We start from the raw sequence: 15,497 nt of genomic DNA, 5'->3' as shown, positions 1-15,497 counted from the left end.
AAGAGAATTGTTATTCTTTTTTCATCGGACAGTTCTTGTAATTGATCAATTCACTCGAATGCATGGATGGACAAAGGACACATCCTGGGCGTTTGTTACCATTTGCACATATACAAACAACTCGCTTCCAAAAGACTGCTACTGGAACGATTCATTTCGTGCAATGCATAACATCAAGGATGGTAAATATGTTTGATTGATTGATTTGGTGTTTTAAGTCCACTTTATGCTCAGTAAGACTAATCGGGACTGGACCTACAGTTTTAAGTGGGACCCGAATCACTATGTGCCTGCACCGGGTATCGAGCCTGGGACCCCTCGTTTACAAGGCGACGACGGGTAAACATGTTAATGACGACGATGAACAGATGTTGCTAAATGTTTTAAATCAGCTGTTTCCAAAGTGTGTGCCGCAGAGAAATGTTCCAATATTTTCACTGAATTATTAGTCAAAGCTATGAATGTTTCAAATATGTGCTTATTTAGTACATTTTTACATATGAAATGTTTCTGAATTTGAAATACGTGTTTAATTTTTAACTTAAAACATGCAATCTTACAAGTAACTGAGCGTTGCAAGTGTTAGAGAGGGCTACATTTTGAGCACCACGGAAAAATCTTGAAACCCTAATAGCACTATGAAGCAGAGAAGTTTGGGAATCCTTGCTTTAAATGGTCGAAAATCAATCTTTCCGAATCATGGCAAAATGATGCTAGGAGGAAAAATATTATACGGAACACGAGGGAAGAAGGAATATGAGCAATGACACATTGACTGACACTTCAATCATAAGCATCGTAACCAAGTCATTGTGAGCGGGGTATATTCTGTATAATACCCAAATATCTTAATACACAAAATACATTTTTTTCTGGACTGGACGAGTCCTCCCCTCTGTCCCGCTAACGACGCAAGTGCTTTCAATGCTGAATGAATATCGTTGGTTAACATATGGTCGGTGTAATAGAAAGTAGATTGCGAAGTATGGTAGTCTTGTGTTGTACATACCCGAGATTGCATGTTATACTAATTAGTTTGCACTAAACATTACTATGTAATTGTAAATTGCATAATTAAAAGGGTGTTAATTGAATAAAAAATCTTGTATTACTTCAAATATGGCGTGATTTTTGGGGGAAATTGTTGAAAATAAGTTGAACTGCTATTTTCACTTTTTCAATTGAAGATGAAGTTACAAGGGAGAGGAGTAAATCTCCATTGAGTATAAAAATTTTATTGTGAACACCCGTATGTGAACCTCACGCGATGCCACTGATGGTCAGCAGACAATTCTAGGGTGTTCACGAAAAGGCACATAAGTCACAAACTGTGATTTTCTGTTGCTTTCTTTGAAGTCAAGCTGAATCAATTAAAGAAAATATTATAAGTTTATATTAGGTGAATATCCAACATGCATATCATGACTGTAATGTTTGCTATTAAAAGAATGATTACTGTCTCCTGTAAAAATGATTTTTTTTTACTAAAGTGTTTTTTTCTCTCCGAACAGCCTAGAATTAAAAATGAAAAGTCATAAACTTAACATAAAATATATCAGAATTGTACCCAGCTTGGTTGAGTTTTTATTCTCAATGCTACATAATAACAATTTCTTTAATTCTAGTTTCGAATTGAAACAATCTAATGGTGGAAGCACAGAGTTCCAAATGAAACTCAAGAGATTGCCGAACAACAAGATAATCGTTGATAACCGTGAAACACTTGCACTAAAAAATCATTAAAAAAAGAAGAAAAGCTACTCCTGCACATTGGAACATGCCTTGAAGGCACAGAGGAGATTGTTGACGCAGGGCTCCACATATCCACAATCTTGGCCATTTATGGAGCTGATGTGATCAACTCCATGCTCCAGCTGCCTTTACCCACTGGTACATATTTATTAGAGTCCCGTTCATTAAGGAATATTGCTGGGAAATTACCTTGGATGTGTTCCAATCCAGGATATACAAATATTAAAAATATATATTTGTGGATATTTTGAGAAATTCGTTAAAATGTATTCATCAAAAAAATCAGATCAGAAGTTAACTTTAACCAATAAAACAAGTGTAGAACATAAATAAAGTTAATGTTACATATCACATTGTCAGTTGCATTACAAGAACTGCCTAACAAGTAAATTAATAATTCTAATAGTTTCCAACAGGCCAGAAGTCATGTGAAATAGCCAATTATGGCAGTGAGTTTTTACAGAGCAAATATACATTCCACTCTTTTCCTAATCAGATTCATCAATCCCATCTTTAAGGAATATTGTGTAATGACAAGTAATCTAGTTCTTGTGCCACATACACACGGACATTCACATGCACACTCTACAAATAGAATTACCCCATACCCGCACATGACCATCAAGTATAAATACCTTATTATAAATGGTGATCCCCCGATTTAACAGTATATAGTGTTATGTTTGAAACTGGCTATACGGCATGTCATATCTCCAGTGATATCTGAGAATCAATAGAAATTGAGAAATATTAGCCTCACCGCATGTCACAGTGGACAATTATGGAATGGATATAACTTCATAATAATACGAGTGGATAACATGAAGGAAGAGGTACTGGGAGTAATATGTTTCTGGTGCCTTTTCTTCATCATTATGTACTTTTTATAGAGGAATATCCTAAGAACCATAAAAAAAATATGTAATGGGTTTCTGAAACTTGACATCATATTCATTTTGTGCATCGAGGAAATGTCAATTAGAAGAAAATGTGAAGCTGTTCATGACATGATTCTGTAGTCATAATATTGATCGCAAATGGCACCTTGAGAGAAATAAATTATGCAGATTTGGAAACTATTGCTAGATCTTGTGGTTTATCAAGTCAAACGATTTATTTTAAAAAATCACAAACTTGTTTTGATAAAAACACATTTCTGTTTGAATGCAGAATTACTGTGTATTCAGTAGTTTAATTTCAAGTTATTTTTACTAATAAAAACACTTAACTGGGTCAGAATGTGATGCTAATAAGAACTTGCACACATATTATGCTGCTAAGATTGAAAAGGCTTCCCAATAAAAAAATTCAAAAGTTGCTCTACATGTCATATTACGCATATATAAACACAATTTATGTGAATACATAAATATTCAATGGGTTTCGATTCACTTGCCATGATCTAAAGGTAAAGTGATTCTTTACTTTCATTATGGATATATTTAAGAGAACATTGTGGCCACGTCTAAATAATTATAATTATTCTTGAAACTAACAATAACCAAAAATAGCAGTGGAGAATGTAAAAGTTAAATGATAAACACATGTTTATACAAATCAAATTATTAATACACTTCTTATATAACTACCATGAACATGCAATAATCAGTCCCAGATTTAAAGGGGCTAAAGCCCCAGGATCCCATCTGCCAAGGGCCACCTTGGGACAAATTGGTTTGAAAAGAGCCAGAAAATGATATCTATAAAATGATAAATATATAAAAATACACCAAACATCTGACATAACTTGATTTATAAGTTATAACTGAAATTGTACTTCGGGGGAAGGAGGAGGAGATCTCAGGAGGTTCTATACCCTGAGCCTCCACATATAAATATCTTGAACTGGTCATGTCTATGTACTTTTGTTGTGTTTACTTTTTTTTTTTTTACGAGACTGAAAAATAAATTATAACTTAATAGTGTTAATTTGGGGCTATGTAAGTTTATGTTTTTGAGTTAAGGAGAAGGGTGATTGGTATCGTTTGAGACCAATTAGAAAAAAATAAGCAAGGTTTCCTAATTTGTTACTCTAGCATCAGTCACACTGCATGCAAATATTGCAGAATATATAAAAGTTCATACGGTTACAATGCTTGCAATAAATCAACTTGCACAATAATAAATATATGGAATTGAATTTTTTAAAGTATAACAGACAACTATCCAAGTACACTAAGTAGCAAATAGAACAAGGTAATATATACATGGACGTTAAGACATTTTTATTTCCAAAATGTTACTAAACATGAATTGCACCATCATCCAACTGAATATCTTGTCTTTGGCAGAGAAATTAAAGGCATTGAGAAATGATATATATAAAGACACACACAGAAGCATAAAGGAAGAGGAGATAACTTAGTCATCTAAATATTCTGTACATCTCCACATATTAGACATGTGTATAGGTACACTATTATTGCCAATAATGACCGGACATCCCTTAACTGCAAGGAGGATTGCCTATACATTATGAAGGACAGTGAGTGAGTGCACTGCAGACATGTATACAGTTGCCAGCAGTCAAAATGAGAGGATGATGCAAGCTGAGTGAGACTAAATGGTATGATTTATCAGGGCCCACACATTCGGGCATTCCATCCATAGACTTCAGACAGGTTCCAGAGACCACATGCAACAGTCCATGATGTAGTGGTAAAATGGAAACGTGAAGTTGTGATGAAACCACAATTGTGACCCGGGAAGCCAAGAAAAATTGATCGATAGGAATCTGCGAGTGCACTGATGTGTGGTAAAGTCATACTGGCAGGCTTCATTAGGCACTGTGGACACAGACTTTCGAATGGCATCTAGAAGTGATGCCAGTACTATTACCATCTGGCCAGAGGCAGTGGCACTGGGATACCATGGGAGAGCTGCAGCACATAAGCCAATGATTACTACCCAAAATGTGACACATCAGTGCAAATAATGTTGCCAGTGGTCCCTAGAACAATAGAAAAACATTCTGTGGTTGTGGCGATCTGATGAATATGTGTAGACATTGTGAATGCCTGGGGAGCAGTTCTTACTGGAGTGTATTGTCCCCACCATGATATTCAGTGGAGGTGGAATCATGGTATGAGGCTGTTTTTTGTGGTATGGTGCTGGTTCCCTGGTTTTGGTGCCTGGAAACCTAAATGCCGATGGCTATCAAGCAATATTAGACAACTCCATACTTCCTACCTTGTGGCAACAGTTCAGAAGTAGCCTTTTTCATTTCCAGCATGACAATGTGCCCACCCATAAAACAAGGGCTATAACCGATTGGTTTGATGGCATGGGAGTGAGTGAACTCAACTGGCCACCTCAGAGCCCTGTTCTCAACCCCATTGAACATCTGTGGGGTGAGTTAGAACACGAGTTATGGTCCAGGCCAAACAGCTGAAACACCACCACCGAGCTGTTCGCCATTTTTTCAGGAGGAATGGAAGCGACTATCGGCCAAAATTTACTGCAACCTGGTGGAAAGTCTTCCTCGAAGGGTAGAAGCTGTGATAGCAGAGAATAGTGGACCTACCCCGTACTGACACCAGACCAGATTCAGGTAAGCACATTCCTACGGGTATTGACAATATAGTGTACTTCAGATAATATATAGAAGTGTTGAATTAGTGGGTGAAAAAGATCATATGATGTCAAATGGACAGATAGTTCATACAGAACAAGGTCTACAAGGAATAAAACAATGCTCGACTCTACAGACACATGGAAACGATGTGGAATTTGCAAACCTGGAGGCAAATCAGCAGAAAGAAGAAACTGCAACTAGGCAAGCTTCACCCCCTCTTTACCTTCATTAGAAGTTTGTTGTCTTAGTTACATTTAAATTTAACTTATTTCCTTCCACAACTTATATTTTATTGTATTTGTTATGGAAGGAAATACAAAAAAACTGTATTGACATGTAATGTTCCTGCTATTTCCACTGCACATGCAGACAAGTTTTAAGTACAAGAAACTTCAATGAAAACAGATGGAATGGAAACCAGGTCCTCCACATGAGTAAAAATACTTGTACGTAACATCCACTACACTGTGTATTCAGTTGTTTAGATTTTGGTAACAAACACACAACCTCATTTATGTTATTTGCATATATAACAACCTGGGAATTTGACAGATCTACAGATATTCTCTTATACTTAAAATTTTAACCTCATATGCATTGCCTTTTGTACATGTAAATTTCTGAAATTCGTGTGCTAATACAAAATAAACCAGCGAGTTGCTGACTTATGAATTACGGTATGTACACTTTTAGTTCAAAATTTGGTTATGTAGGTTTATTATTATTAATCAATTTTTATTATCATCATCATCAGACCTATGTCTGACCACCTAGTCATTTTGGTTGATGACACCCTTAAGGTAAGATCAGATGAAAGAGCTTTTCTGTCTGAAGCTTTTCTAATAGTAATAGCATGCAATTACTTAATAAAGGCCATAGAAGTAGAAAATATCAAATGCAGTGTTAAATCAAAAACTTGGAACCAATTGGTTCTTAGACAACAGGATGCAATTAATAGTCACCACCACTTCACTATCATTGTCAACCTCTAAGGCATTGTTTGCTTATACTACAGGTCAGTAAAGAAAACTTTCATATGATCCATGAATTAAACAAGCACATGTGTTGAATATAGAAGTACAAATAGTTCAAGGCTTTGGAGAATACACTAGGCCTATTAATTGTCCATTGTAATCTTTGTAATTGATATAATTCAATAGAAAGTTAACACAAAGTTAATCAAATATTTTAAATAATGATGACTACTAATTTGTAATGTTAAGTAAGGGTATTTCCTCATGAATATTTCTTCAATGATATCATTTTAAAAGTTCAAACCTTAACAGTCTTGATATAAAATTGTGCACATTGGACTAATCAAATGAAGTTGAATATAATTGCACAACACAAGTAGATAAAAATAACAAATGTTGTTTACAGCATCTTTTAAATATTATAAATTTATTTGAAACTTTATGACAGTTCATTTATTAATTTCAATAACAGAATGGAGCAGAAATATGTAAGATTTTTCTTTTTTGTAATTGATGAGAAATTTAAAGAAGGCAACTATCTCATGATCCTAAAAAAGCACAGATGAAGAAATTCACGAGAGACTTTGAAATATTTGCTACAGTACCAGTAAAAGCAGCATTAAGTTTTCTTATATACAGTAACCACGAAAAGTCCCCTTTAATTTTTACTATTTATTCTAAATTCAATACTCTAGGCCTTGATATTTGTATTTAGTGCATTGCTGAAACTGAATAGAGCTTAATATCAATTAAAACAAACATTTTATAATTAAGATTTACTTGTATTTACTGATACAGAAATAAGGTTTTGGCTATAATGATACATACATGGATGTTTATGCAACACCTGTTATTATACAATCATTTCATCAGACCATCGGGCTTGGATAAATGTACTATATCATAATTTTCAAAAAGTATGAATCCCACTTCTATTTTATGTGAAAATTCTCCTGTGGATCCTGTAAGTAGGGTGACCAACCATCATGCTTTACCTGGAACTTTGCTTGTGTTTTTACACTCTTAAGTTCTGCATACTAGATGCCTAAAATCCTGTTTTCGTTACTTTTATTCAGTTTTAACACACTACACACACACAAAAAAAAGCCATTGTATGTGCTAAAGTAACATCAGACAAATATAATTTTATAAAGAAACAGGACATCTGTCTCTTGTTCTGATGTGTATTGCATTGATCTCTTGTCCTACACTATAATTTTTAAAGGAAACTGAAATTTCTGTATGCATTCTTCATAATTTATCAAATTGTAAAATAATGCAAAATATTTCAAACTGTATATGTATTAGGGTGGATCAAGTGAAAACAGAACTGGAGCCACAGAATGAAATCAACAAGGTTTATTTCAAATGTAATCTCCAAAGTTACACAAGCACTTGTCCCGCTGTTTCACCAAGTGGTGAATACCCTGCTCGTAGAACTCCTTTGGCTGAGATCGGAACCAGTTGCGAACATTGTCCATGACTTCATTGTCCGAGTGGAAGTGCCAACCCTTCAATGCATTTTTCAATGGACCAAAGATATGGAAGTCTCATATTGATAGATCAGGGCTGTATGGTGGGTGTTCCAACATTGACCACCCAAACATCGTCAACGTGTTCTTTGTAACAGCTGATGTATGTGGCCGTGCGTTGTCATGCAGCAAAACCACTCCAGTGGACAACAGGCCAGGCTGTTTGGCCTTGATTGCTGCTCGGAAAATACTACTGCCTATGCATATCATGTGCTCATGCACGACTATCTAGGGCGAGTCCATTATGCAGTAGGGGTTTCCTTCCTTACATCCCGCTCTACCTCTACACAGGGTTGTCGCCACACACACATAAATAAATATAACCCAATACATCCACTGTTCAGTTTTAATTTTATCCACCCTCATGTCGAAGGTGGGGGTGATGTGATCAGCACCATGCCCCTGGCCATCTTTACCCCCCTTTCCAATTTTGTCCAGGTACCCACTTTATACGATGTTGGCTGGGCATGCTTGAACAGGTGGAAAAAATCCTGGTTCTCCCCTGTTGGGAATCGAACCTGGGTCTCGCATGGTAGTCAGATGCCCTACTGACTGAGCTAACGCTTACAATTCTTTTTAGATAGGTCAATTGAAATGGTGCTGGAAATTTTACTGGATAAGAAATAAAGTAATATTGAAGTATGTGTTAGTACTTAAAAAAATAAATGTTAAAAAGTATCATTATTAGATTTTTTTTTTTTTACAACTTACAATTCCATTTTTACATACCAATTATTTGTGTCCATTCTTCTGTATTTAGTGAAATGAAGAAATAAAAACAATAGAAATATAAGTGAATAACAAATAAAAGTGTCTGTAAGCAAGAAGTTTAGGAGATAATTTGGATGCTTCACATGTTTTAATGGAGGACAGAAAAATATTAATTTTCTTTATTGTTATTATTTGTTAATTAGTTCTACAAAGAATACCACAGTGTTTTTTAAAGCATGAAAAATTAAGTTATTATAAAAATAAAAATGTTGGCACCCTGCCAGTAAGCATACTCAGATTCTTTGTCATTCTCATAATTTGCGAAACCTTATTTCTGTAGCAGCAAAATTACTCGAAGCTCAATATGCGAGGTCCGAGGATAACGGGGCTTCATGCAACATAGGTTAAATGTAACACACACTAAAGAAAATTATTTAAGAAGCTACATTACTATGAAACTTATACATTATATAATGCAAACCTGAATGGTCAAGACTGGCAACAAGTCTAACTTAGTTTAGTTCTTTTTTAAAAAAGAGAAATAAGTATTTTAAAGTGAGTGAAAAACCAACCTCAGCCATTTTGCTTTTGGCATACTCAATGCGAATGGCTCCACGATCAGATGAGAGAAGAAAGGAGCCTTGGAGAGCTGACATGGCCTGCGTAGCAAACCTCACGTCCTGGTACTCCACGAAGGCAACTGGGGACCCACCCTTGGTGTGCATGCGGAGGCGACAGAAGCCAGGGAAACTGTGCAAGAAGAGACAACTGTGCAAATTACTGGGAGGTGGTGCATGCGACAGACACCGCATGGGCTACAGCTCACTACACCCAAACACACTACTATAGTTCTTTACTAAGTTGTGCGGACATTTACAACAGTCTACGAAAATCAGCACAGTGAAGTTATGTATTGTTTGTGCATTCACAGACAGGACTGTGGCATTTTTAACATTTCTCTTTCATGGCCCAGAAATAAAAGGCGTCACACATTACAATGTGTCAGAAATAAAGAGGAAAATAAAAGGCCAAGATAAATACAGAGAACAGAATTGTGATTCTTTTTATTTCAAGAAAAATAAACCAAACTGATTTCAAAGTCATATTTCGGGAAATTTACAAAAAAAAGAAAAATAATGAAAAATGCAATATTTTATAATTTAGAACCAATGTGTTTGTTTTCTTCAAAGAGTAAGCTTAATAAGCAAAATAAGCTGAATATTTTGGTAGGAACAAATGAATTACATATATGTACACCACAAACTGTGCGACATATTTTCTGTGCAAATTTAAACTTGGAATGGAAACCAGCGAAATTGTTCATTTTGTGGAAAACACTATGTACATCTATGTTGTGTAAGAAAACTTGTTTCATAAAGTGTTTCCATCCTCTGTTAATTTACCATTAATTCCAATTAGTATTTTCAAAATCGCAGTACAGATCTGATGTGGATAATTCACATATTAATTTTTAACTCATGGGAATTCAGTCACTTTATTGTTACCATCAGCATCAAAGCAAGGGAAATAAAATGGGATTGTTCGCAGAGGTCTAATGTTTCTTAGTTTATTAGGGAAGTGCTTTAGTAATTAGTAAATTGTGGATGTTGTGCTTCAAGATAGCATGATTGCCCTGTACATGGAAAGGTATTGGGGAAAGCTACATTGAAAAAAAATGTGCTGCAAGGTGTAAGTAATTGCAGTTCAAACTACAAGGCACTAAACATTGCTTGCTTTCTTCCCTTTTGTGAAACAGAATTTATATTACCACCAAGAAGAAAGAACCAAAGAAAATCTAAAAATCATACTTTACAAATGGTATTACCTGTATAATAAAATTGCCATGTTCACTGTCTACTAAACTGCCTTCTGTATAATACAGTAAGATTTAACAATCTGTATGTATCAGAGTTCAAACTGTATTTATTTTTTCTAAATATAAATGTACGTACATACACCATCATTCTTTACTGTTTCCAGTCAACTGAGGGTTGCCAAACTAAAAGAAATATCTAAATATTATACTCTAATTAATGCTAGAGGGTATTTACATCAGGGCAAAGAGGATTCCATGAACAGACTTTCATCCCGACTGTGTTACAATAAGTAACTAAACCCTTTTAAAAAAATAAACTAAGCAATACAAATGTGTTTTTTGGAAATTATCAGCAAATCAATAACTCATGTCTTTGCAATCTTTACATAGAGTAGGCGTAGTTTGTGATAGTGTTTGAGTAAAATAAGGAAATATCATTGAAAAGTACAATTCATGAACAGCAAGATACTCTACAGGAAGTTCTATTTCAATTTCTTACAGCATAACAATATGTTTTTTAAGCCTGTACATCACACTCATTTTCCAACATGAAAACTAACAACCCTTTATAGTTATGTCAAACGTGCAATGGATGCTCCTGGCAGCAGACTTAGAGTTGGGAGGTAATGTACCAAGAGTAATATGTATGGTAACTGTAATGGTTAAATTTTACTGTCATCGATGAAGAGCTTGTCATAAGTTGTGGGAAATGAAAGATTGGACACCACTCCAGAAATCAGACAGGTGACAAACTGAGAGAACTTTTTCATCCGATTCATTCTTTGAGGTGATCAAGTTCGCCAAATAAGAGCACACTTTCTACACATGAAACTTCACACTCAGTGCTGTTCAAACAATCAGGTATCCAGTATAAAAATACACAGCCAATGTTTGATTCACATCATGTGGACTTCATTAGAAAATCCTGTATCATCTGAATTCTGAGGCCATGTACACATATACAAATTGACAAACAGCAATCTTTAGAAGGGATTGGAAGTTCCATGGTCAATGCTTTCAAATGGTAAATGCAAGGATGCCTCTTGGATCTTGCTTGTGATAGGATCCTGATCGCTGTGATGTAAAAACAAATTGTGGGCCTCTATGATTCTGGAGTGATCATTTTATTATCTTACCCATGCTTTCAAGTGTCGGCGTACAAACCGGTAAGCGATAGTTGCAAGATAGAAGCCACAAAATCACACAATTCACACTTTTCAACAAAGTAAGATGGTGTTTGTGCATTTTCCTGAGCTGAGATACCAAGCAAAGAAGAAAGCTGCCATGCCATTTGCTCTTGCCTGTATGCAGTACATGACTGTTGCAGTTAGGGATATTATGGCTTTGACCTGTGCGTATCATCTGTTAACTATCTGCCAATTCACTTTCAAAATATGTGCACATGGTCCAAACTGCAGTTTTTTGTAAGTTTAGAAAATTCTCACCCCCATTTATTTACACTATGCTAGAATTTAAACACAATTTTCACAAGAAGCAGATCCATGATTGTTTTGTTTCATGACAACAGGTGTGCATGTTACCTGCATGTAGTGTGTATCATGAGTGGGCTGATGATTGATAGGCACTAAAATTTGTGAACATCAACAGTTTTTTTATTATTTTATCATATTAGGCACTCAAAAACTCGCATATTCCCTTCAAAAATTCACACAATCTCTCCTCTTCCCTTCAGTGGTTATGTAGAATGATGTGATGCAAACTGATTGTTTCAGATGCATTTTCCTTCAACTACAGTGCACTCCAATTAGCTGTTAAAGACAGGTAATTTATGGATCATGTGATAGGACAAAGTCATAAAATTGATGGGCATGGTGAAAAGAAGGAAATGAAACTCAAAATCCAACCTGAATATACAGATGTTTCCCTGAATTTTCATAGTTTCTCATGTATGCAGGTACTTGTGAAATAGGTCCTTATGACTAAAAAGGTAAAAAACAGGCACTATGAAAGTAGTGCATTCCTCTCAGAAAGGCTTCAAAAAGCTGCTTCCAGCCAAGGAACAAAAATCCTCAGCCTAATCATGAGATCGATTTTCAGTGCATATGAAAATGTAGAAAGTATACTCAAATGTAATATTTACCCACAAGAAATTCCATATTGTGGTTGAATTCTATATTGTGTAATACCATCCTAAGTACACTCTCTGACAATAGTTTAAATGATTTAAGCTCCAGTTACAATTGGGCTTACCTTAGCAGTTAGACTGCAATATTGCAGATTGAAGTTTACAGTAAGAACCGTCAATATTACTACTCACAATTATGAACAGATAATTGTTGAAGAATTACACAAAGACATGTCGCAAAACATATTTACATCTTGGCTAAACACAATCATTTTTTATGGGGAAAGAAAAGTTATTGATAAATGAAAAACCCACCTGCTGAAAATTTCCTTCAGTTCATGCTCAGACACAAACTGTCCTAGGTTGGCTACAAACAATGTAGAGCATGGAGCGTTGGTCATTCCCGGTTGTGATGAGGACGATCCAACAGGAGAAGCCAATGCTGGAGAAGGGAGGAGATGGGGGAGGGATGCATGGATAGAAGTCAAGGCGGCTGTAGGGTGGGGAATGGACAGAGGAGGCTGAAAGATATATTGTCAGAATTAATGATTGAAAAAATGAAAAAAATTATATCTTGACTGTCTTCCACAACACCAAGATGACTGCTATTCCATAAGTTACATCTCCACTGAGTGTGAAAGAAAAGTAGCAAGCTAGCAATTGTTTTAAACTTAAAATCTATATACATAATTAGATTACTTTTTGCAACGCCAAAGTCATTGTTACTTCAGAGTACAAGATTTAGTGACATCTGCTTATATGCTTATAAGTAGAGTCATGTCTCGTCGTCTTTGTTGTTTGCTCACTGGTGTTGCAGCACTGCATGGTAACTTACCCTGACAGTAACAATACCCTTAGGTAAAGTAGGGGTAGTGAGTTGCAAGGGTATGTTTTCACACCCCAAATTTTCACCTCAGAATTAGTACTACTGATAAAAAACACAAGTGAATGCTTATAGTGCTGCATCTTTGGAGAGAGAGAAGAGGAGGATAAAAATAGGAGCGGAATACATTACTGTTATTACATTGTGGTATTCGCACCACATGAGCTCCATCCTTAGGGCTACAGTTCATTGGTAGTAAAAAGTAGGATATGCTGTCCCAAAATGCAGGATTTTAAATTAAAAAGTGTGACACCATCATTCAAAGTAAACAATATACTTTACTAGGAAATATGTTAGCAAATAATTGCTAACATATTTCCTAGTAATGTGAAATGGCCACATTTTCAGTTCAAGATTTAAAAAAAAATAATTCTTGAGTACAAAATTCCCATAATTCTCTTCAAGCACACTTTCAGTTTGGGTCAAAATATAATTTTCATTCTGAGCAGTTAAAATATTTGAAATTGTACTGAACCAATAATGAATGTGAAAATTATATCCATTAATTTCCCTCAGTCCATTGTGCAGACATCAACACGAAGACTTAAACTTTTGCATTGCAGAAAATGTTTAACTTTCTGTACCTTGGCAAACTATCTTACATATTTAATCTATGTTGCCAAATTGAAGGGTAATAAATTGCTTTAGGAAAGGAATAATATCCTTGGGATTTTCTGTTTCACCAACTGAATGGTGCATTTTTTAATGCAAATTATGTGGTACTCAAATTGTAACCCATTATAAATGCTGCATACTTTCAGAGAAAAACTAGTGCATTTTTGAGTTGACAGTTTTGGTTGACTATTTATACTTCCAGTTCTATGCAAAGTTACTCTAGTTTATTACAAAATGTTTTAAGCGGTGTGTCTATTTTTTTTTTTATTACAATTCTTTTCAGCTCAAGGGCTTTATCACAATACAAACACTGTGAAGTATGCTTCCGACGATTTAGGTGGATAGATTCTATTCCTTAGGATACATCTTAACAAATAGGTACAAAATACTTACCAACAGCAAAACAAATTTAAAACTAAAGTTTTCAAATTACCTTTCAATATACTACCACCACTACCACAAGTACTACTAAGTAATTAAAAATAATTTGGGTTTCTCTCTGTGGGTAAATATACTGACAGAGATGGGTGCTACACTGGATTTCTAAACATGAGGCAGTGGTGACAAGCACAGCTACACAAAATATGAAAACAGACTGTCTGCAGATTCAATGAAATATGTGTTCATTTTGATTGCCATAATATTTTCCCCATATAGTAGTGTGCATTTTGTTTTAATAAGCAAAGCTGCAAATTGCAAAAACATTCTGTGCAGAGTAGAGATATATAGTAGATATAGATAAAAGGTTTCATGAAATGAAGCTTCACCCAGTCACACATTTAGAAACTGGACATTATATTTGACAACTACATGCAATTAAAATTTCACTGTGACGCATCTGAAGTGCATCAAAATACGTATTAATGATGTAGAGAATTAATTATAAAAGCTGCATTAAATATGCAAATTCATATGTATATGCATAATGCGAATGATTAGTCAAAAGTTGCAGAAAAGCAAAGTAATCATTCATTCATTCATATGAAATATTAATAGCAAGATTATTTTTACAGCTTGCAGCTGTTGCATGTTAAAAATCAGAATATGACAAGGTTTGAGGCCAATTTCATGAATATGCAGACATACTGTTTGTGCAATGCAACAAAACAAACCACGGAAACAGGTAACTTGCACCTAATGGAGAGTGTGAATTACATCGTTGCTCTAAAAAAAATAACAATAATAAAAATAGATTTTTGAAAGGAGTTATTTTTTTCTTTTTTTAAAAAAAAATGGACACAGAAAGTCAAGTGAGGATGATCTTCTTTAAAATAAATGGCTCGTTTCAAGTGTAGTGGGTGAACAAAAGAAGTGTGATCTTTGGTACAGAGGGGATATTACTGAACTTGTGCATACAGGACATGTGACTAATAGAGATGAGAAAAGGTTGCCAACTTGGTACTAAAGGAGCTAACTACATATTTTGCTATCTGTGTTGGACATGGGAACAGGGTGACAATCAAAGGTTGTCTTAAAAATTCATTGCAAAAGAAATATAAAAGATAACTTCCTAGACACTTATTCATATCTGCTAATAATAAAAAATTAGAAACT

At 35.0% G+C, this 15,497-nt stretch overlaps 1 protein-coding gene across 6 annotated transcripts in view; it reads right to left on the bottom strand.

The window, feature by feature from the left end:
- Window positions 1-15,497, bottom strand: part of cpo (RNA-binding protein) — a 532,560-nt gene that overhangs the window by 7,860 nt on the left and 509,203 nt on the right. For 3 of the 6 annotated variants that reach the window (XM_083143323.1, XM_083143327.1, XM_083143332.1), the window contains 2 exons: window positions 12,761-12,966; window positions 9,116-9,293 (listed from right to left, as the gene is read on the bottom strand). In XM_083143323.1, coding sequence (XP_082999449.1) covers window positions 9,116-9,293; window positions 12,761-12,966 — 384 coding nt within the window. Of the gene's footprint in view, window positions 1-2,387; window positions 2,476-9,115; window positions 9,294-12,760; window positions 12,967-15,497 lie in introns of all 6 variants that reach the window. The other 3 variants (XR_014443930.1, XM_083143352.1, XM_083143344.1) reach the window with 3 other exon arrangements.

This window comes from Lepisma saccharinum, chromosome 1 (genome assembly GCF_977018435.1).
Source record: "Lepisma saccharinum chromosome 1, izLepSacc3.1, whole genome shotgun sequence".
NCBI lineage: Eukaryota > Metazoa > Arthropoda > Insecta > Zygentoma > Lepismatidae > Lepisma > Lepisma saccharinum.
This window is presented reverse-complemented; position numbering and strand designations above follow the sequence as displayed.